Source organism: Bos mutus, chromosome 3 (assembly GCF_027580195.1).
Source record: "Bos mutus isolate GX-2022 chromosome 3, NWIPB_WYAK_1.1, whole genome shotgun sequence".
NCBI lineage: Eukaryota > Metazoa > Chordata > Mammalia > Artiodactyla > Bovidae > Bos > Bos mutus.
Genome location: NC_091619.1, coordinates 4,543,565 through 4,566,790, shown reverse-complemented (window position 1 = coordinate 4,566,790; position 23,226 = coordinate 4,543,565). Strand labels below are relative to the sequence as shown.

Genomic DNA, 23,226 nt, shown 5'->3' with positions numbered 1-23,226 from the left:
CAAGATTCTCTAAGACCCCATGATAACCCTTCTCTCCCATCTGGAACTCTGTACCCAGGCTTGACTTGAGGAGTTTATCAATTAGTGTGGGCAGCAAGGTTTGGGCAAGGGGGGGCAAGTGAGGGGAAAAGAGGAAACGGGGAATGGAGAAGTGGAACAAGAGTCAGAAACGGGCGTGGAGATGAACAGGAAAAACTGCCAAGGACTGAGTCTAACAGAGAAGTAGATGGTTGACAAACGCCCTAAGTTTCTCTTTAAAGTGAAAGACGGTAAGACACTGGGAAAGACAAACCAGAAATTTGGGTGTGGGGCCAGACGTGGCTAATTTATTGTGATTTCTCCTTTTCTAGTACATGCACAGAAAGCCTGACAGCTAAGCATTCATGGACGTGTACACACACACGCACGCACGCACAGGCCCATTTGCAACGATGGAGAGGCTGCACAGAGGGCAGGGAGATCCGACGCTGTTCCCCCGCTCACCGGTCTACTTCTCCAAACACAATATCTTGGGTACCTAGGAGGTCAGGGCAAGGAGAAAAAAAAGTGATGTTACCAAGGATCTAGCAGTCCCTACAGTGCCCAGGAGACTGAGGATCTGAGTCTATGCCTGCAGTCTATTAAAGAGAGGTGTTTGGTTTCTGTTCCCATCAGAGTTCCAAAGCCCCTTGACTAGAACCCCTCCACTACACAACAGGCCTTGTACCTATGATGGCAACGACGTCCGCCAACATGTGTCCCTTAGACATCTTGTCCAGACCAGCCTGGAGAGATTAAGACAGCAAGTATTAGGCAAGAGAAGCAAGGTGGAGGAGAAGGAATGAAAGTTCATAAAGATCTCAACCATTACTGGATTCACGTATGAAGAGTTAGAATCACTGAGGCTGGCTCTTACCAGGTGAGCAAAACCAGGAGCCTTGATCTTGCATCGGTAAGGGCGGCTGCTACCATCAGACACCAGGTACACGCCAAACTCTCCCTGTCCGAAGAAGGTTGCCTGCCTTCATTAACGGGAAGAACACTTTTCTCTGCCAGCAAAATCCTTTCTATTCACCCTCATGTCCTCTCTTTCACTGATGAACAAGAGTTTAATTGCACATCTGTCTCCAGTCGCCCACTGCACACAGTCTCTCCCCCTGCCCGCCTCACCTTGGGTGCCTCGATGGCTGTGTATGTGGCTCCTGGGGGAACTTGGTAGCCCTCAGTGTACAGCTTAAAGTGATGGATCAGTGACTCCATAGACGTCTGGAGAAAGGAACAAGGCTGCATCAGTAAGCCGGATCCAAACTGTATGGCAGGCCTTTGCACACACAGAACATAATCTCTATCCCCAGGGAGTCTAAAATCCCCCATGTAAGTCAGTGAGCAGAGAAGATACAGAAAGAAGAGAGGAGAGTATTGGAGGTTAACAATCTTACACAGAGAATTCTTTGAAAAAGGAAAACTGAAAAGTAGGATTTAATCCAAAGACACTCCTCCCCAGTCACTGCCCCTCATCACCCCCGCTTTTTTCTATCCCTGTAGCCAACTTGGGCAAACTTCAGAAGATGATGAGGGACAGGGAGGCTGGTGTGCTGCAGCCTGTGGGGTCACGAAGAGTTGGACACAACTGGGCAACTGAATAACAACGAGCCAACCTTCATTTCTGCTCGTTTTGGTGGAGACACTTTGGCATCATCAACCTTGATCTCCCCAGGAGGCATCTTGTTCAGACACTGTGAGATGATTCGAATGGACTGGCGCATCTCCTCCACCCGACACAGGTATCTGAAGGAGATGAGACGGACTAAGAACAAGAGACAAGCAGCCAGAGGATTGGATGTGAGGCTGGGAGAATGCGCTGGGCTGAACCGAACAGTGCAGGTAACTTTCTTCACTCCCCTAGTACGGCATCTCTGCTTGGCCTGAGCACCTATATAAAACCTAGTCTTCTGATTTCAGCACTGGGCCCTTTCCCAAATCCTCTCCTAGTTTTCTCAGGCTATGTCCTGTAGTATTTCCCTCTTTAGCTACTCTCTTATTAAACATTTTTTTGGAGGTGAGAGTCAAATTGACTCAAAAGGAAAACAGTAGCAAACTCTTCTTGGGGTCAGTAAAGAGCAGTGGAATTTGAAGCTTGGAATCTAGTGGAAAGAGCACTGTATCAGGAGGCTTCTAGTCTCAAGCATTACTGACAGAACAGTCCCAGGCTAATCTCTAACTTTTATGCTTCAGCTTTTTCAGCTATAAGATGCGGCCAAAACTAGTTCTATCCAAGACATAAGGAGAATGTAAGGGTAAAATAAGATGCCACATATGTGAAAGTACTTTAAAAAGCAACCTAATTTAATACACACAGGTGTTCTAATAGATACTATAAAGTATGAGAAAAAAGAAAGTAGCTAAGAGAAAGGTTTTAGACAGGGAAAAAACCAGGGGGACAATGGGCTAAGAAAGGATTTGGGCCTTACCTATCATAGCAGTCCCCTCGAGAGCCAATAGGCACATCAAACTCCACCTGGTCGTAGACATCGTAGGGCTGGGTCTTCCGCAGGTCCCACTGGATACCCGAGCCCCGGAGCATCACCCCACTGCAGAGAGTGCAAAAGAGTCAAGGGCCACTGTCCACAGACCAAGAAAGGAGGCATGCTCTCTTCCTCAGGCTCCCCTCTCCTGCCCGCACACTCTGGGCATGGGATAGAAAGTCAGCCTGGCAAGGAAGGTGCCACAGCTGAAGCCAAGATATTAATCTGGAACCCACCCACCCCTAAAGAGAGAAGCCTTATTCCTCCCACCTAAAACCATAGTTCAGTGCGTCTTCTGCTGTTACAATCCCAATGTCGACTGTCCGATTTCGCCAGATCCTATTGTTGGTCAGCATCTGTTGATCAAGAAAACTGCTGTATGAACACTATTCAAGACACTCCTCAGATATCTCTGTATTTCTTTACAACTGGGGACTAAAACCCCACGAACCCTTCCTGGGGGAAAAGGATTCTTCCCACTGACTCGTAACTTACCTCCTCCAGCTCGTCAATCCGAAGAGAAAAGTTCTTAGAAAACTCATAAATGTCATCCATAAGCCCAAGGGGTAGGTCCTAGAAAACAAACGGAGGATCAACAATGAGTACGAGGCTCTGCTAGGGAGAGCCAGCTCTGCCTCGGAGGCATAGGGTTGGCGCTTCCATCCGAAGTGCTGCCCCCCAGTGGCCACGGAGGATACAAGCAAGGGCTGGCCCTTGAGGCCGGCAGGGGAACCGGCTCACCTGGTGCACACCTCCCGGCCGGACGTAAGCAGCATGCATCCGAGCCCCAGACACGCGCTCGTAGAACTCGAACATCTTGACGGGACACACTGAGTTAGTGACAAAGTCCTGGGTCCCTAAGTCCAACACCATGGTGGTTTACTCCCCCGCCTCCAGCCTTCTGGGGCCCAACCAACACTTCACAACACAAAGCTCCTTAAAAATATAACCCAGGGGATTCCCTGGTGAAAAAGTGGCTAAGATTCTGTGCTCCCAAGGCAGGGGACCTGGGTTCGATTCCTCGTCAGGGAACTAGTCCCATGCCACAACTAAGACCCCATGCAGCTAAATAAATAAAAATACATAACAAAAACTTAAAATACATATATATATAAAACCCAGATTAAATACACCTTCTCCCCATAAATGTTCGCGTTCCTTTTATTCTCACATCCTTCATTCCTGCTCCATCTCAGGTACCTCCTCCCCTTTTCCCATCCTTTCCGCCTCCTCATACCTTCTCCCTTTCTTCAAACATCCAGAAGAAAGGGGTCATAGCCCCAATGTCCAGGGCATGTGTGGTCACAGCCATGATGTGGTTCAAAAGTCGAGTGATTTCTCCAAATAGCACTGTAGAAAGGTGAAGACAGGAAGAGATGGATACAGGAGCCAGGGATCCAGGCTGACAGAACAGTTCTGGGCTCAGTGCTCCTGAGACAGGGGGCGGGCTCTATGCGATCCTCACAGTGGGCCACGGGAAGAAGGGGCTGGGGCACACCTCGGATCCATTGTGCACGAGGAGGAGGCTGGATATTGAGCAGCTTCTCCACGGCCAGTGAGTAGGCCTGTTCATTACACATCATGGATACATAGTCCAGCCGGTCAAAGTATGGAAGGGCCTGGGAAGAGGGAGAAATCTGGGTCACATCTAACAGGCAGAGGAACCCTCAGTCTGGCTGCTAGAAGCATTGTTCTCAGTGGGCATCAGAGGTCAGTGCTATATAAGTCTTCCCGATCTCAGAAGCGGTGGAGGGGGTGTGGTGGGGGGGACCCTGATCTGTCGGGTTTGCCAATTTCCACGGTAAAAATACTCCTTCAAGGTCCCATTTTTGACTACCAACGCTACGTAACTGAACAGACAGCACTGGGCAGGGTACCACACCACCACGCAGTACTGCCACTACACAGATGCCACAAAAGCAAACGCCCAGAGAGCATGGCACAGAGGAATGCAGCAAAGTAACAGAATCGGGGACTGTCATACTTCTTACCTTGATTTTTAGTATCTTAACCTGCAAGCTAGCATAATTTAATTTTTAATGATAGCTGTGTTTAACAACTGGCCCACAGAACTGAAAATTTAACAATCTGTTCCTGCGAGCCAGTATGAGCTGGCTGCAGCACACCCCTGCCAAGCTTGTCTTCCGGGCCAGGCGACACCTCTGTCCAAGAACAGTCTATCCAAGATACTGACCAGGAAAGGTAATCTTAGGAGGAAGTTAAGGAAGAGCAAGGATGGAAAGAGACAGAAAGGACTCATCCGCACAATACCAAGAAAGCTAAGTCCCAGCTGTTTACTTCAGTTTCCAGGAAGGAGGAGGAGCTAAGGCGCCTCTCTTTGGAACAGCCAGTTCTTGCCCTGATGTCACTGTGACGTGGGATAAAGCTACAGGGGTTAACTCTGTGGACAGTTACCAGAGGACCAGAAACCATCATTGCCGGGACTCTTTGGGAGAATCACATTCTAGTCAGCTGGTTCTAAATCCTAACTCCATCATCCTGTTATCAAGAGCTTTCTTCGTGACAGTAAGAAGAAAAACTTCAGATTCCTATCCCAGGATCCAGTTTCTTCAAATCTGACCCTCACTATTTGGGTCACAGAGTTCTCCAAAAACAGCAAACTCTCACAAACTCCCTCCCGGTCACTCTGACTCACTGAGTATTTCGAAAACAAACTTAGAAAGCTGGAAGATACAAGAATCAGCTGTTAGTCCTGGGGAGCTGACGTCGCTCTCCTCTTTCCCTGACCCCAGGGACGCCAGCTCTGACGTACTAGCATGATATGAGGGCAGAGAAACTGAGGCACTGGAGTAAAGGTAAAGGGGCCAGCCAAAAGTCAGCCAGAGAAGAGTTAGGAGTGTAGCTCTGGCTCCAAAGCCTTTCTGTTGGGTAAACCAAATCCAGATGATTCAAGCCCAGCATCCCCTGCCACATCTCTCCATCCTCCCAACCGAAACTGTCCTGATAACCTAAACAGGGTTCCCTCCCAACCCCCACAACACCCTCCTTCTCTGGGCTTCTGGGCCAGCAAACCGGCAAAGCCCCGGGTTAAAGCATGCCCAGTCCTGTCGGCAGGCCCCGCTCGCCCCACACACCTGCAGATAGGTCTTGTATTCAATGAGCTTCTCAGTGCCCCTCACCCCACACACCTGCAGATAGGTCTTGTATTCAATGAGCTTCTCAGTGCCCCGGTGCAGCAGCCCGATGTGGGGGTCGCACTTCCGCACCATCTCCCCACTCAGCTCCATCACTAGCCGCAGGACTCCATGGGCTGCTGGGTGCTGGGGCCCAAAGTTCAGGGTCAGGTTCGACACCAGTGTGTCCTTTGGAGGGTCCACATCTGAGAAGTGGGAAATAGTTGAGCCAAATGGTGATTCCTTTGAGAACCCCCAAAAGACAGCAAGGAAACGCATCTCCCTGAATACTTTCCATCTCACCATTCCACATCCTGCTAATTTCCCAATCTTTAACATAACCAAGAAGAACACCATCAGCTGGGGAAAAGGGAAGGAGACCTAAACTTTCTGATGAGAGGGAGAGGGACCATGAACCTCACTCTTTCCACATCTCTCAGAATACCTTAAAAAAAAATGATAGATAACATTTATACAGTCCCTATAATATGCCAGGCACTACTCTAAGCATTTTATTTATTTTAATTAATTTAATCATTTCAACAACCTTATTAGTAACTATCTTACTGAAGAAACTGAGGCCAGAAAGGATAAATGAATTCCCCCGAGTCAGTAAGTGGCAGAGTCAGGATTTAACTCAGCCTGGGCAGCTTCAGACTCCACACTCTTAACCACTAAGATACACTGCTCTCCAGCTGTATGCTGAATGTCCAACTAACTGGGAAATGTATATGGCACCCCACTCCAGTACTCTTGCTTGGAAAATCTCATGGACAGAGCAGCCTGTTAGGCTGCAATCCATGGGGTCACTATGGAGAAGGCAATGGCACCCCACTCCAGTACTCTTGCCTGGAAAATCCCATGGATGGATAAGCCTGGTGGGCTGCAGTCCACGGGGTCGCTAAGAGTCGGACACGACTGAGCAACTTCACTTTCACTTCTCACTTTCATGCATTGGAGAAGGAAATGGCAACCCACTCCAGTGTTCTTGCTTGGAGAATCCCAGGGATGGGGGAGCCTGATGGGCTGCCGTCTGTGGGGTCACACAGAGTCGGACACGACTTAAGTGACTTAGCAAGAGCAAGAGCAATACTTCATTTTTACCACTACTAATTGACAGCTTGTACCCTCAAGAGGCTTACTATTTAGTTTGGGAAATAAGTACATATGAGAAACTAGTAACACAGGTCAAATTTACAAGTTGCCAAGTAAGTTGCTTGCTGCTGCTGCTGCTGCTGCTAAGTTGCATCAGTTGTGTCTGACTCTGTGTGACCCCACAGACGGCAGCCCACCAGGCTCCCTCGTCCCTGAGATTTTCCAGGCAAGTACACTGGAGTGGGTTGCCATTTCATTCTCAAATGCATAAAAGTGAAAAGTGAAAGTGAAGTCGCTCAGTCATGTCTGACTCCTCACGACCCCATGGACTGTAGCCCACTAGACTCCTCCGTCCATGGGATTTCCCAGGCAAGAGTACTGGAATGGGTTGCCACTGCCTTCTCCGGTAAATTGTTTAGCTAAGTATTTAAAGAAAGGAAAGAAGTCTGTGATGACTTCGTGGAGGCAAGATATAGGCTGCTTCTTAAATACAGGGAATGATACAGATAGGAAGAGAGAAGAGGCATCCTAGGCTATGGAATGAACATACGTCAAATCTTAGAAACAAGGAAGTAAGTATCTGTGGAATTCTTATCTACCAAGCGGCAGAAGATTAGTGTTGGCAGGCAGTGGAGGATATGGTTCAATTATCAGGATTATTAGAAACGCTTAGGGAGGCCTGAGCACAAGCCAATCACTACACTGAGTGGTTTATGTTACTAGCATCTTTTAATCCTTACAATAATGCTATGAAAGTAGGTACTTCATTCACTAGTAAATGGAGGGTTGAGATCTGAAACCAGACTCTACTTATGCAACCAAAATTCTTCACCCTGGGCTTTGGAGTCAGACAGACCCACGTACAAATCCACCTGTGTCCTCGATCACCTTTTAATTTCCCTACACCATGATTTCCTCAAAACTGAGATAATATCACTCTCATAGGGTGCGTTTCCTTGCTGTCTTTTGGGGGTTCTCATAGGGTTATTGTAATGACTAAGTAAAATAACAGAGAAGGCAATGGCACCCCACTCCAGTACTCTTGTCTGGAAAATCCCATGGACGGGGGAGCCTGGTGGGCTGTGGTCCATGGGGTCGCTAGGAGTTGGACACAACTGAGTGACTTCACTTTCACTTTTTGCTTTCTTACATTGGTGAAGGAAATGGCAACCCACTCCAGTGTTCTTGCCTGGAGAGTCCCAGGGATGGCGGAGCCGGGTGGGCTGCTGTCTCTGGGGTCGCACAGAGTCGGACACGACTGAAGCAACTTAGCAGCAGCAAGTAAAATAACGCATACAAAAAACACTCAGCACATGATAAGCACTCAGCTATTATTACTGTTAAGTTTTCTGAAAGGTAACTGGAAGTTCCTCTAAAGGTTTTTGAGCAAAAGAATGAATGGCATAGTATAAAACAATGTTTAGGGAAGATAAAGGTGATGAAATTGTACAGGACAGCTGAAGGGGAACTAGATCAGTGCAGGAACCCATCAAAGAGATTCCCAAGATAATCAAGGTCTAATATAAAATAAACCAAACCAACAAAGGGCAAGATAACCAGATGTGAAACATTACTACAAAAGAATCTGCATGGTTTGGTGACATATTGAAAATAGACATGGGGGGGAAGAAAGAAAAAAGAGCCAAAGGTGACTGAAAAGTTTCAATCCTAAGGGATTAGGAAAATGAGGGAGTCATTGATCAAAATTAAAAATCACAAGAAGGTCTAGTTTTATGGTGGGGTGGGGGGGAGTTTCATATTTAGAAAGGTTTCATTTGGGTGCCAGTGGGAAAAAACTCCTTTAGCACGAAATATATTAAACCTCTGGAAAAAGCTGAAGCTAAATATATAAATATGGTAGGGATCTTCAAGGGTTGTCTGGAATCTCCTCTTTCTTTTCCGTTGGAATATTCTACTTGATAAATACCTCCTATTATCATTATTATCATATGTGGTGAGTTGCAAGTAGACTATTGCAAGCAAAAAAAGTTGGGGGCTAAATTTTGCCTCAGACAGACAGCTCAACAGCACTCAGAAATCAGGGTAGGGCAGGGAAGTGTATAGGTTGGGACAGTGACCCTGGGCACTCACCATTCCAAGGGGGAGGTTTCCAGTGGGCTGTTTCCTTGGTGGGGTACATGACAGCACCCCCATACTGCTCTGCCCATTCCACATCTGGCTGCCACTGCCGAGCACCCCTGGGGAGGTAATGACAAATCCTAGACAAAAGGCCTGAACAGTGCTTGGATCCTCTGTTCCCATTCACTTTCACATGGGCCCTGGGAAGGGTGTCTGGGATTCATCAATGCCAAGTCCGTGACAGAGCTGTGTAACTCTGGCAGAACAAACTGGAACTCTAGAAGTTCCGTTCTTACTAATAACATTCCCGGAATCACTTCACCCAACAACCCTATGCATGCAAAGATAGGGATCCCAGGTCCTTTAATTTATGGTCATATTCATGGTTCCCATCTTAGTGAATACGAATCCAAGAAAGGCGTTTATTCAAGGTCAACCGAAGAGTAAGAAAAGGGGGGTGAGGCATGCTCGCTCCTTGGCTCTGCTCAAGTATGGCCAGAGGGATGCACTGAGGCCCGGGGATTCTTGGTTTACGTTCCTCCTTTAAGTCCATCGGGGTTGTTTTCCTTTTCTTTCATAGTGTCTAAGGAGACTTTTCACCAGTCGCGCCCCACCCCTTATGGGGCTGGTAGGAGCAGCCGGGCGTATGGGGGGTGGGTGACATATCGCTAATGCTGAGGGGCAGCGTCTCCCTCCACATGATTTCAGCCCTGGCAGATGGAGTTGAAACAATCTTTCCTCCTTCCTCCAGAACAGGTACCGCTGGATCCTGGAACCCGAGAGAGCAGGCCAGGGAGAGGGGTCACGGGCCCGGGTCATTCTTTCCTAGGGGGTCATAGGGCCCGTGGAGCTCCCAGACTCGAGAAACCCCAGCCCTGGAGACGGCGCAACGGGCGCCGCCCTTGGTCTCACCTGCTGGGCTGAATCGGCAGTCGGACCCCAGCCCCGGGCCGCAGCACCTGAGCCGCGGCGCCCCGCAGGCGGCGCAGAGCCCTGAGCGCCGCCATCTTGCCCGCCGTGCACTGCTGGAAGGAGAATCTGGCGGAAGTGCCTCTAGCGCGCCTCCTTGCGGGCTTCCCGCGTATCGGCGCCACGCACCCGCCCTTTTGCAAGCTGGCTGGGTCGCCGCTCGCTAACCTGACACCATCCGGGTTCTGCGCCTCGGCTTCACTTTCGCTTAAACACCTGAGGCTGGGGACCGTGCTTCCCACCGCTCCTGACGGGCTCTTCAAAGGCTGAGCCACAGAAACTTGCCACCGCTGCCGCTGGCAGCGGCTCCCCTCACGAAGCCTCGCCGCGCTGCCCGTGCTCGCCTTTGAAAGTGTCCTGCCGCCCGGTCCCAGACACACACTGACATGGAGACCCTTCCCCACTTTCTGCCTGCGCCGCTCTGTTGCTGTAGTCCTGCCCTTCTAGGGTAGCGCCAGGCTTTGCCAGTTACCTTCTTATCCCCAAATCCAAAAGATTTGGAGCAGAGGGAGCTAGCTAATTTCCAGATGGCCTAAATGGGTTAGGGAAAAGGGGCCCAAGTGGGACTGGGCGGGTCTGAGAACTCCCGCCAAACCTGAATGGAAAAAAAGAGGAGGAGGCCAAGGCCACCAGCATTGGAACAGGCTGCTGGGGTGTGTAGGAGTCGCCTCATCCTAGCGGAGGAGAGGAGGTCCCCTGTAGGTGACCCTGATATCTGCCAGCTTTCCAGAACCTACAGAATTACAGACTCGGTAAATGCCCTTAGTGATCCCTAGCATCCCACTTCCATCCCTGGTCAGTCTCTTTTACCTCATGTGTTTCTGACCTGGCCTCTCCCGTGGCCAATGGCATAGAAATGTGGTACCATAGGAGTCTGATCCCAATTCTGTGCGGTATAGACAAAGAGGAGTTTCCCAGCCTTGGATCTGGTTCCTGTTCTCTCGGCCTCTAAGCTGAGCTCCAGCTGGGCCACCCGTTGAGTTTGCACATCCCTTCCACTTGGGGTCTGGACAGAGGCTTTCCCCCAGATATCCCCCTGAGAGGGTCCCTGGGCCAGAGCCCACCAGCAGTGCCGCAGGGTGGGACAGACAGACCAAGAGAGTGGCAGACACAAGTAACTCTTAGCTTCAAATAAAGAGGGGAAAGGCAAACTTCTAGTTAACCTAATGGGAACTGTACCAAAGGGTGGGGCCATATCCCACGCTGTGGGAACTGACGATAAAGACTGGGCAGCCCCCAAGAGCCAGGCAGAGGCTGGGCCTCCCTGCCCCCTTCATTCCCCTTCGGCTCCCTGGGCCTTGTCTCCCTGAAACACAGTCAATGTGGTAATAGTGTGGGAGAACGAGGTGGGGACTGCATTTTTTTTTTTTTTTTTGCCTTAATCCAGCCTAAGAGGTATTTCCCTGGTGGCACAGCAGTGAAGAATCCACCTGCAATGCAGGAGATGCAGGTTCCATCTCTGGGCCGGGAAGATGCCCTGAAGGAGGGCATGGCAACCCACTCCAGTATTCTTGCCTGGAAAATTCCATGGACAGAGGAGCCTGGTAGGCTAGAGTCCATAGGGGTCGCAAAGAGTCAGACACAACTGAGTCTCACACACACACACACACACACACACACACACATAGACGCGTGTCAGGATAGATGAGAAATCAGGATAGACTCTGGGCTGCTTGGCCCTGGGGGCAACTTGAGCTAGGGTGAGGGATCCTGGGGGGCTGCCTAGGACACTGCATCTTTTGTGCCTCCGGCCTGCTGCCAGCACCCCCCACACACTCACACACTGCCGCTGTGGCTCTAAGGCCCTTTGTCTCTCACTGCTTAGTCACCCCCTTTGTCCTCGTCTCAGATGGGGGTAGAAAGGGGTGGTAAGAGCCCTCTGGTGATAGCTCCTCTTGCCCCTGCCCCTTCTGGTCTCCTAGCCTTTGTCTGACTCCTGCAACATCAACCCCCTCCACTTAAGACCAGGGTCCGGGTGTGTGGTGGGTCCACAGGCGGGTGTGGCAGTCAGAAGCTGGTGGGTGATACAGGAAGCGATGGGCACCAGGGCAGGTATTAGCAACCTGAGCAGGAAGGGAAGGGGAGAGGAAGTGTTCTGGCGGATGTGCTGTGGAGGACAGGAGGTGACAAGGCAGAGAGTGAATAGGGGCATGGGGGTAGGGGCAGGTGGTCCACCGCTGGGAAAGGAAAGTGCTGACTGCACTCGCCTTCCTGGGGATATCCTGGGGAAAGGAGTGGCCATAGCACGGGCTGAGCAGAAATCGCCCCTACTTCTGAACCCTTTCCTTCCTTGCCTTGGTAGTCCACCCCCAAGACTCCTTTGCTGAGTTCTCTCCAGTCCCGAACCAAGGGAATCATTTTGTTTCCTTTCCCAAACATTACCTCTTCCTCCTCAAGCACTCTCCCCGGCCTGGGCTCTGGGCTTCTGTTTCTCTCAGTGCCTTAAGTTTCCTATATACACAATGCTGCATCCACTCTCTCCTGCCCCATGGGGAATGAGAAATAAAGATTACTAGGTATTCCAGGAAACATTGGGTTCTTAGGACAAAGTGGGGCCAAAAAAAGGGAACCAAGTGGGGATTCCCTCTGATGGACTGACACAGGGTGTATCCTGAGCAAACAAGTCTTTCCTGTGCTGGGGGTTGACTGACTTGAGGCTGGGGGAGGGGTTAGGGCAGTTGAGAGTGGGTAAGAGCTAGGCCCGGAGCCTGGGGGAAGCTCCTGGGAACCCGGCCAGGGAAATGGGGAGCCAGGAAGTGGGGAGGGGGAGCCCTGGGGGGAATGGAGGCGGAATGGCTGTTTGGGCGATGGAGGGGGCGGGGAATGGTAATTCAGGAAGGGGGAGCCTAAGGGAAAGAGAAGGGAAGCAGAGGTGCCACCCTGGGCCTTCCTTCTATAAAAGTCCTTAATCCTGTCTGCCGTGGCCTCTGCCTGCTTCATGTGCCCATTCTAGGCAGACTCATCCTGCCTTTGAGGAGTACTCTTCCTGATCACTGTCTCCTTGCCTGTCCCTTCTTCCAGCCTCCTGTACTCTCTCCAACTGCTTGGTTCCTGAGCTGTGTCAAGTCACCTCCTTTCTTTGTTCTACCCTCTTGATGCTTCCTTACCTGTTCCCCACCCTCTTTCCCTGGCAGCTCACTCATTTCCCTTGGCCCTGGAAACCAGCCTATAGGCGCAGAGAGCATCATGAAGGATCCCTGAGAAAAGGCTAGACAGTGGGAGCAAGAATTCTCCTGGGACTTTGATCCTTTCTTTGCGTGTTGGTCAGGCCCTTTCCCTGACTTCCTACCCCACCAAAGAGAGTGAGACAGCTGAGAGCCGACTTCGGAGTTTGGGAAAAGGCTATGTCATCAGCTGGCCCAGTGCCTGGGAGAGTCCCCTCTAGCAACTGGGACTGGGCAAGTCCCATTTTTTTTTTTTTTAAAGAAAAACAAATGGATTTTTGGGAAGCAATGAGACACCCATCTGAGTTCTGCCACCAGAGCTCTGGGCTGAATGGCTTATAGCTCAGCCAATCGTAGCAGCTGGGGATGCTTAAAAAGAGCTGGCGCGGAGAGAAGCTGGGAAGAACTCAGAGAGAGACCCACAGACACATAGACACGGGAGAGAGAAAAGGAGAGACAAAGGCACGGCGGAAGGAGGCAGAGAGAGAGGACAGGCATTGAAGCGAAGCCAGAGAGAGTCTGAGAGAGCAGAGGGAGAAGCCAGAGAAGCTGCAGAAGACACAAGCAGGGAGAAACAGACCCAGGAGAAGGAGGGAGTGGGAGGAGAGTGTGGAGGAACCAGACCACTAGGCACTTCTCCTAAGCCTAAGGGCCAAGTTTTCTCCAACTCCTCTGAAGGTCCCCGGGCCCTCTGAAAACTCTGCCTCTGACCCTGGCATGAGTCTGAGCCCCCAGGCTGCAGAGAGGAGCTTTTCGAAGCCGGGACAGGGAGGACTTGGTGCCCAGATGGCCTCAGTCCCTCCCAGCTACAGCATCAGTGCCATGTCCCACATGGACTCGCATCCCGGGAGGGGCTTGGCGGACGGCTGGCTGTGGGGAATCCAACCCCGCCTGCTGCTCCCCACTGTGCCCGTCTCCGGCTCCAGGCTAGTGTGGCTGCTGCTGCTAGCCTCCCTTCTGCCCTCAGCCTGGCCGGCCAGCCCCCTCCCCCGGGAGGAGGAGATCGTGTTTCCAGAGAAGCTCAACGGCAGCGTCCTGCCTGGTTTGGGCGCCCCTGCCAGGCTGTTGTACCGCTTGCCAGCCTTTGGGGAGACGCTGCTGCTAGAGCTGGAGAAGGACCCCGGCGTGCAGGTTGAGGGGCTGACGGTGCAATACTTGGGCCGAGCACCTGAGCTGCTAGGTGGGGCGGAGCCAGGCACCTACCTCACCGGCACCATCAACGGAGATCCGGAGTCGGTGGCATCTCTGCACTGGGACGGGGGAGCACTTTTAGGGGTGCTGCAGTACCGAGGGACTGAACTCCACATCCAGCCCCTGGAGGGAGGCGCGCCTAACTCCGCTGGGGGGCCTGGGGCTCACATCCTACGCCGGAAGAGTCCTGTCAGCGGCCAGGGCCCCATGTGCAACGTCAAGGCTCCTCCTGGGAAACCCAGCCCCAGCCCCCGAAGGGCTAAGGTAGGCAGTCCTGGAGTCCGTGTCCTGCCGTGTCTGTCCTACTGACCCCCATTCGTCTTCTCTCCACCCACTTCCACTTCTGGCCCGTCTGCTGCTCCCCTCCCTTCTGCCTGCCTTTTCTTTTTCCACTAGCCTCCTTCCCTGGGAAGCTTCTGGCTTCTCCCTGCCCCAACCCTTCTTCTGGCCAGATCGCTGATCCCAAGGGGTGCTTCCCAGAGGTGGGTCAGAGACTCTGTGCTGGGAGTGACTGCTGCCTCTCCGCATCCCGCCCCTGCGTGGCTATGGCCCTGGCTATCCTGCTGGCACAGTCCCCAACAGTGAGGCCCTCCTAACAGCCCCCTGGCCTTGACTCTTTTCTGGGCCCCAAGTTTGACTTTCACCCCACCACCAGCTAAAGGAATGAGGTTTGAGGCCCGAGGGATTGGCCTCTGGCTTCTGATGCTGTCTTCAAAATTGTTCTGGCAAACGACCAACTAGGGCAGGAGCGGACAGGGAGGCAAGGCACCCTGAAGTCCGTTCTGGTCGGTTCTTCCCACACTGCGGACTGACTGTAAGGCTGCCCGAGGCTCCATCCTTTCCTCCCTCCCACTCCCGCTCTCCCCCTTCTTCCCTTCCTCCCTCCCTCCCTCTCTAGCTTTAATCCAGACCAGACGCTCCCTCCGCATCCGCCACGCTGAGATCTGGCCCTGGCCCTAGCTGCTGACTGAATTATTCCTCCAACCACACAGGGCAGACACGTTGCAGCCCAGCCCTCTAGCCCCAGTCCTGCAGGCCCCAGCCACACTTGGGCCTGGAGGACCCCATGGTCCCTCCCAGAGGCCGTCCCAACTGGTTTTCACTTCAGGGGCCCACACAGCCCTGGGACGTGGCCTCCCTATCCCCTCCTCTTCTCAGAACCAACAGATGATTTCTCAGAGTTACCGCAAAAGCCCAGGGATTTGGAGTTGTCGGGGGAGAGGCCTCACCAGACCCGTCAAGAATCCCATGGGATATGTGAGGCCCAGCTGGCTCTGCTGAGTTCCAGACCTAGGAAGTGAGGGAGGGGAGAAGTTATCCACGGGTCTGGGAGGCTATTTCAGGATCCTCTTCCCCTCTTTTCCTCTGCAGCGCTTTGCCTCACTGAGCAGATTTGTGGAGACTCTGGTGGTGGCAGATGACAAGATGGCGGCATTCCATGGTGCAGGGCTCAAGCGCTACCTGCTGACAGTTATGGCAGCGGCGGCCAAGGCCTTCAAGCACCCGAGCATCCGCAACCCCGTCAGCTTGGTGGTGACTCGGCTAGTGGTTCTGGGGCCAGGTGAGGAAGGGCCCCAAGTGGGCCCCAGTGCCGCCCAGACCCTGCGCAGCTTCTGTGCCTGGCAACGAGGACTCAACACCCCTGACGACGCGGACCCTGGCCACTTTGACACAGCCATTCTGTTTACCCGGCAGGTGAGGCCCCGGGCAGCACCTCAGGCAACGCCCTGCACAACTCCAAGAAGCACCGCTGCACAGACTCTAGTGTAAATGGTGCCCCTGGGGTAGTTCGACATGGTGCCTGGCCCCAGCCACACTGCCAGTGCCATCTTGGCCCCGACAGTGCCGAAGGCGCAGTGCCCAGGTCCCCACTAATCTGGATCTCAGCTCAACGCACCCCGCTGTCTTGTTCCCTCATGCAGTGTCTCTGATCCCTCTCCACAGGACCTGTGCGGAGTTTCTACCTGTGACACTCTAGGCATGGCTGACGTGGGCACCGTGTGTGACCCCGCCCGGAGCTGTGCCATTGTGGAGGATGATGGGCTGCAGTCAGCTTTCACCGCTGCTCATGAACTGGGTAAGCTGGCGGTGGGGTCATGGGGCACGCATGAGGAGTGAGAGAGCTGTCAGGGGTGAGGTGAGGCAACGGTGCGCTCACCAGCGTACAAGTGGAGGTCACCAGGTTTTTCTTCCTTCTCCCCAAGCCTCAGTCCAGGGCCACTACCATTCTCTGCTCAGAATGTAGACAAACACATTTTTCTATTCAATGAGATAGTGTGTAGAAATCTACTGTGAACTTGGGTGTGTGTGTGTGTGTTTGGAGGGGGAGGTGGGACAATGTTGAGAGAGATTATTCACAAGAGTCAGTGATAGAATGGATGGAATCAGGGTTGGGAATGTTGGCTGTAAGGAAAAGTGAGTAGGGAGGGCCCCTGAATATATCAGGGGGAAGGGAGACAGAGAAATGGGGGCTACACACTGAGAAGCCCTTGGAGCACCAGAAGGACACTGGGGGCAGAAGGAGATGTGGAATGGATCTGATCCTCCAAAGCTGCAACCAGGCTTTGATGGGTCTGCAGCCCACTGAGGGCCCAGGGATGGGATTCGTGGCCACTAACAGGGCCTCTGCTCCACAGGCCATGTCTTCAGCATGCTCCATGACAACTCGAAGCAATGCACTGGTCTGAATGGGCCTGAGAGCACCTCCCGCCACGTCATGGCTCCTGTGATGGCTCACGTGGATCCCGAGGAGCCCTGGTCCCCCTGCAGCGCCCGCTTCATCACTGACTTCCTAGACAATGGCTTCGGTAAGCAGATGGCGCTCCCCTCGCCCTGTGCAGGACACAGTTCCTGCCCCCTGCATAGTACTTCCTCTTCTGTCGTATCCCACATGGGCCAAATTGACTCTCTCCAACATGCTTCCTCTACATGTGGGATGGGGTGAGAAACGTTGCTGCCTTTATGTGGTTCCCACTTCCTCTCAGGATGAATAGCACAACTACAGGAGGCAAGTTTTGGCCTCAAAAGAATTAGAACTGACCTTCTAAGGGCCAGAACTGTTTGACACCAGAAGGGGCCAATTGTGAAGGAGGCCTTGTCACTTGAGGTGTGCAGACTTAGCAGTATGACTATGATCGAACAGTGCTGTTGATGAGAAGCAGATCAAGAAGTCTGTATTTGGTTAGACTAGGTAGGAAAATCTAGTGCTGTGAGCTCCTCTCCTGATCCTACTTTTTGATGTGTGTAGATGTGTGACTGTAAGTTACTTCACTTCTGCATAGCCGATCTGTAAAAATCTGTAAAAAAAATCTGTAAAATAGCACCTGCCTCACAGGTGCTGGCCATGATTAAACACATATTGCTGGTCAAGCATTTAGTCAGTGCTCATCAAATAAACATCGAATAAATTACAGCTGCTATTTAAAGCTTCTTCTAGTACTAGAATTTGTAGGATCCCTCAGCCACCCGGGAACCCAAGATTTCAGCTGATGACCAGCAGGCCCCTCTGCAACCTCTTGCTGGCTTCATAACGCCCCTGCCTCTTTTCCCAGGGCACTGTCTCCTAGACAAGCCGGAGGCTCCTCTGCATCTGCCCGTGACCTTCCCCGGCAAGGACTACGACGCTGACCGCCAGTGCCAGCTGACCTTTGGGCCTGACTCGCGCCATTGTCCACAGCTGCCGCCGCCCTGTGCTGCCCTCTGGTGCTCTGGCCATCTGAATGGCCATGCCATGTGCCAGACCAAGCACTCACCCTGGGCCGACGGTACCCCTTGCGGGCCCGCACAGGCTTGTATGGGTGGCCGCTGCCTCCATGTGGACCAGCTCCAGGCTTTCAATGTGAGATCCAAGGGCAGGGGTGGGGCAGAGGGCCGGGGGGAGTGGTGACTGGCCCTGAGCCCAAGAGCGTATATTGACCCCACTCTTCCATTCTGTCCTTCTGCAGGTCCCACAGGCTGGTGGCTGGGGTCCCTGGGGATCGTGGGGTGACTGCTCTCGGAGCTGTGGGGGTGGCGTCCAGTTCTCTTCCCGGGACTGCACACGGCCCGTCCCCCGGAATGGTGGCAAGTACTGTGAGGGCCGCCGTACCCGCTTCCGTTCCTGCAACACCCAGGACTGCCCAACTGGCTCAGGTGAGGAGTGGGAGGTAGGGAACCCCTTGGAAAGCATTGGGAGAGCAGAAAGCACTGTCCCTTAAGTTCAGGGACCAAGGAAGTGTTAAGGGTCCTGCTGTTGAGGGGAGTGACAGGCAGTCTGTGGGGTAGAGAGCTGTCATGCTGTCTAGAAGGTGTGAGAGGCTAATGGGAGGCTGGTGGGGCAGTGTGAGGGAGAGGGGCTCTGACTGTCCATTTTTAACCTTACAGCACTGACCTTCCGCGAAGAGCAGTGTGCTGCCTACAACCACCGCACTGACCTCTTCAAGAACTTCCCCGGGCCCATGGACTGGGTTCCTCGCTACACTGGTGTGGCCCCCCGGGACCAGTGCAAACTCACCTGCCAGACCCGGGCACTGGGCTACTATTACGTGCTGGACCCACGGGTGAGGACCAGAATGCTCCCGGGCCTTGTCTGTGCTCACTCACCCCCCCAGAGGCCCTCTGCTTTCTGATGGCCAAGATCCAAAACAGCGCTATTGCTGGAGTTCCCACGGCCATGCCTGGCCAGCCCAGGGCTCCATTCAGACTTCTCTGTCTAAGGGTATTTGGAAAACCAGCCCTGGACTCTGGAGAAGTTGTCCATCAGGACGTGCTAGCCTGTCCCATTTCCATCGGTTTCTCGGTCTTCCTCTCCCCATCTTTCACTGCTCCATGTGGTGAGAATGGAAGCCTGTGGCCTTTTGGGCATGGCTCTGACCCCCATCGGATGGGCTGCTCTGTTGAATTACAGTGGTGGCCTCACTGAGCTCATGGGGGGCCAGTCCCCCACTAAACAGGCCTGGAGAGGGTGATGGCCCTGCCCCGCCCCTCTCTGTGATGGGGCCCTGGGCTGAAGCTGAAGAAGGAAGAACTAGACTAGCAGTCTTGCCTCCTTCACCCTCTTCTGGGGAGAATGCCTACTTGTTGACTGCCCTCTAGTGTCTAGCTGGGACACTACACCAAAGTTTAGGGCTTGGTGTTCGGACTCAGACCTGCAATTCCCGTGTTGGCATCTCCTCTTGCCAGCTGTGTAACCTTTGAGCAAGCTCCTAATCTTTCTAAACCTCAGTGTTCCATCTCTACAAACCTCAAATAGTGGTTGTGAGATTTATATGGCACTTAGCACAGTGTCTAACTCAGCGTGAGCTTCTGAAAATGGTGGCTTTTATCACTGTCATTATGATTATCATCCGTTACAGAGCCTGGGGTTCCTTCCGCATTCCATCCACATCCCCTCCCTGATGGGATATGGTTTTTGTTTGGCTTACCAACACCTTTTGATTTAGGAAGACCCTTTCATCACTCCCTCTCTTCTCCTCAGGTGGCAGATGGGACCCCCTGTTCCCCGGACAGCTCCTCAGTCTGTGTCCAGGGCCGCTGCATCCATGCCGGCTGTGACCGCGTCATTGGCTCCAAAAAGAAGTTCGACAAGTGCATGGTGTGTGGTGGGGATGGTTCCAGCTGCAGCAAGCAGTCTGGCTCCTTCAAAAAATTCAGGTTTGTTCACTTCCACCTTCCTGGGGATATAAAGGTATCCTCAACACTGTTTCTCCTCTCAAAGAGCTGACTTGGGAGTCTAGTAAGGGACACAAACAGACCCCTGCTCCAGAGTGTCAGCCTGGGCTTGCCATGAGGGCCCTGTGGGCATTGGGGAAGGCTTCCCCAGGAGGCGACCTCCCTCCTGGAGGGAGTAGGGATTGGAGCGTGCCAAGGAGCGGGGCTTAGAAGGGTACCTCAAGAAGGGGCGGCAGGTGTAAGGGCCCACAAAGAGGGAGAAGGACACATCTGCAGATAGCTCAGATCTAGGCTGGACAGCTCAGGAAGGTCTGGGGAGACAACTGCTGCACACGTGTGATGGTACAAACCCTGCTCAGAATGGCAGAGAGGGTTCACCGAAATGCTGAGTTCTCCTCTACTCGAACACAGGTACGGATACAACAACGTGGTCACCATCCCCGCTGGGGCCACCCACATCCTGGTGCGACAGCAGGGGAGCCCTAGCGTCCGGAGCCTCTACCTGGCCCTGAAGCTCCCCGATGGCTCCTATGCCCTCAATGGTGAATACACGCTGATCCCGTCCCCCACAGACGTGGTACTGCCCGGGGCCGTCAGCCTGCGCTACAGCGGGGCCACTGCAGCCTCGGAGACACTGTCAGGACACGGGCCCCTGGCTGAGCCCTTAACGCTGCAGGTCCTAGTGGCTGGCAACCCGCAGAACGCCCGCCTCAGATACAGCTTCTTCGTGCCGCGACCGCGACCAGTCCCCTCCACGCCACGCCCCACTCCCCAGGACTGGCTGCGCCGCAAGTCACAGATTCTGGAGATCCTCCGGCGGCGCTCCTGGGCCGGCAGGAAATAACCTCACCATCCCGGCTGCCCTTTCTGGGCACCGGGGCCTCGGACTTAGCTGGGTGAACGAGAGACCTCTGCAGCGGCCTCACCCCGAGACATCGTGGGGGAGGGGCTTAGTGAGCCCCGCCTCTCCTCCCCGCGCTACCGAGCAGGCTGGCCCTGCCGGGGTTTCCTGCCCTGGATGGCTGGTGGATGGAAGGGGCTGGGAGATTGTCCCCTATCTAAACTGCCCCCTCTGCCCTGCTGGTCACAGGAGGGAGGGGGAAGGCAGGGTGGGCCCCAGTTGTATTTATTTCATATTTATTCACTTTTATTTAGCACCAGGGATGGGGATGAGGGTCAGGGTCCTGGGGAAACTGATCCCCTGCCTTCCTAGCTCTCACCCTGTCTAGGAAATCCAGGGTGGTGGTGATAGGTGTACGTGATCTGTGTGTGTTTGTGTGTGACAAAGTGTGTGTGTGTGTGTGTGTGTGTGTGTGTGTCATCCTGCCCAGCTTTCCTCTCCTTGAATTTTATTTTCTCGGAAAGGAAGAGTCAAGGGTAGGATAGGCCTTCAGGGAGTAAGGGATTATCATATTTTTTAAATATAAATTGAGTTCTGCTATTTATGTGCTCCTTTTGGAGTCAGACAGATGTGGGTTGCACCCTGATTCCACATCTCTGAACGTTAGTTTCCTCATTTGACGATAATAATACCTCCTTTGTAAATTTGTTATAAGGATTAAATACTGTAAATAAAGAACTAGCATAATGCCTAGCACTCAGTAAGTGCTCAACAAATGGCAACTGCTGTCCGTTGTTGTTATCACCACCTTGCTGTCCTCGGCTCCACTGTCTCCGGAGTCTGTAGTGCATCTGAAGGTGGCAAAGATCTGCGTCAGTGGTGCCTGGCCTCGCCCCCAGGCTCAATTCCTTTGGTTGGCAGAGCCCTAGCCTGGATTTTGAAGGACTGTCAGAGAAAGGACAATCCTGTCCCTGATACCTGGAGGCTCCCAACCACGTGGAGACTTAATAAACACTGCAGTACAAGCACAGTTGACAAGAACATGAAGGTGAAAAATAACAAGTGTCAACACATACAGTGCTTAGCAATGAGAGTGCTAGGTGAGGGGGTCCTGGGGAGGCTATTTCAGGAAGGTCACTGGAGCAGGCGCTGGTGGGTCTAAATCTGAGCTGGGGTTCAGCATCTTATTAGCTGGTAGTGGTAGATAAGTCACGGATTTTGAGCCTTAGGTTGCTCATGTGTGCAAGAGGGCTAAAAATACCTCTTCCCACAGGGTTATTCTGAACAAATGTTACAGTATTTTCAAAACCGTGAAGACTGTACCCATGTGAATTACCCTTGTGAGTACTGAGTAACAGGCACAGAGTCCCTAGAAACCAGTGTAAACCTAGCAGACTTCTTTGAAGACGTGAGGTTAGAATGGAATTTAAGAAGAGGTGTGGGAGATAGTCAGGAGGGCCCAAAACAAAAAAAGGTGTGGAGAAGCTGAGGCAAGGGGGAGCCAATTGTTCAGTGGTGGCAGAAAACACCTGAAGGGCAGTTGGATACTAAACAATTCTATTTTTCCTTCTGACTGGGTGACTTTGATTAAAGGAACAGGCTTGTGATAGGGTGGCAGGTAGACCCTGCAAGAATTTGGAGTCTTGAGGCAGGAGCAGGACTGCTAGGGATTAAAGAAGGTCTAAATGTGGAGGTGAGGGAGGAACTATAGGTAAAGAAGACCCTGAGGTGGAAGTTGAGGAAGAGGAAGCAGGGAAAATAGAGGTGCTTCAGTCTGCCTTAGTAGCTCCTGCTGGGCTGCCATGCATTGCTTGGGATATAGGGGATTAAGGCAAGCCATAGACAGTGGCGGTGTGTGCCGTGCTCACTGGGGCTGGGCTTCGTTGCTCACGTTCTGTACCAGGCAGTGCCTTGCACAGTGCACTGGAGTTTGTGCCACCGAGCATGGCACTTGCTCCCTCAGCAGCACCGGGAACGGAGCAGGCCCCTGCTCCGCTCCATCTCTTCTCTTCATCGTGTATGGCCCCACTGCTGTGCTTGGCCCTGGCCCTTCCTCCCATCCTCCTACCAGCGAGGCTAGAGGAGGGAGAAACAGGAGAGTGGGACAAGGCCAGAGTGATCTTCAAATGTTTCATCTAAGTAGCAAAATTGGGCCGCCAATAACATGAGCTAATGGTATAATCAGCCAAGTTCGGTCCTAAGTAGACCTGAGGTACAAACGCAAACAATACATGACTAAAGATGCTCACCGCAACCTGGGGAAATGTTTTGTAGTATACCTCTGCAAAGAGAAAGATAGGATGATATGAAGAACTGTATAATAAAGGCAAACTGAACTGATGCCCAGGCTTCAGTGGGCTCTGAGGTTTCAGGAGGATGAATCCTGGGATTCCCTAGTGGTCCAATGGTTAGGACTCCGTGCTTCCTCTGCAGGGGATACAGATTTGATCTCTGGTCAACTAACATCCTGCATGCTGTGCAGTGTGGTCAAATAAAATAAAATAAAAAAGGAGAGTGTCCTGGGCTGGGCCTTACGAACAGGTAATTGTGATACCCCTTCTTACGTTTCTTTAGTGTCTATGGTAATTCACACTTTGTAA

The 23,226-nt window shown here is 52.7% G+C and overlaps 2 protein-coding genes across 3 annotated transcripts; one reads left to right on the top strand and one right to left on the bottom strand.

Annotated features, from left to right (window-relative positions):
* Positions 1 to 304: 304 nt before the first annotated feature.
* Positions 305 to 9,882, bottom strand: NDUFS2 (NADH:ubiquinone oxidoreductase core subunit S2). 2 transcript variants are annotated; one of them, XM_070366429.1, is made up of 14 exons: positions 9,725 to 9,882; positions 8,825 to 8,931; positions 5,600 to 5,844; positions 4,003 to 4,123; positions 3,742 to 3,854; positions 3,246 to 3,320; positions 3,000 to 3,077; positions 2,775 to 2,860; positions 2,451 to 2,570; positions 1,638 to 1,767; positions 1,150 to 1,245; positions 896 to 979; positions 707 to 764; positions 305 to 517 (listed from the first exon to the last, which is right to left on the bottom strand). In XM_070366429.1, the coding sequence occupies exons 1-14, from the start codon at positions 9,817 to 9,819 to the stop codon at positions 480 to 482; spliced, it is 1,446 nt and encodes a 481-aa protein (XP_070222530.1). In that variant the 5' UTR covers positions 9,820 to 9,882; the 3' UTR covers positions 305 to 479. The 2 variants fall into 2 exon arrangements, with proteins under 2 accessions (XP_070222530.1, XP_070222536.1); XM_070366435.1 differs by having other exon boundaries at positions 5,654 to 5,844.
* Positions 9,883 to 13,293: 3,411 nt separating this feature from the next.
* On the top strand, positions 13,294 to 21,408 carry ADAMTS4 (ADAM metallopeptidase with thrombospondin type 1 motif 4). The gene is made up of 9 exons (XM_005909206.3): positions 13,294 to 14,400; positions 15,508 to 15,831; positions 16,081 to 16,213; positions 16,773 to 16,943; positions 17,688 to 17,974; positions 18,081 to 18,267; positions 18,499 to 18,674; positions 19,592 to 19,767; positions 20,197 to 21,408. Exons 1-9 carry the CDS (start codon positions 13,663 to 13,665, stop codon positions 20,627 to 20,629), a joined length of 2,625 nt encoding a protein of 874 aa, XP_005909268.1. The 5' UTR covers positions 13,294 to 13,662; the 3' UTR covers positions 20,630 to 21,408.
* Positions 21,409 to 23,226: the final 1,818 nt, after the last annotated feature.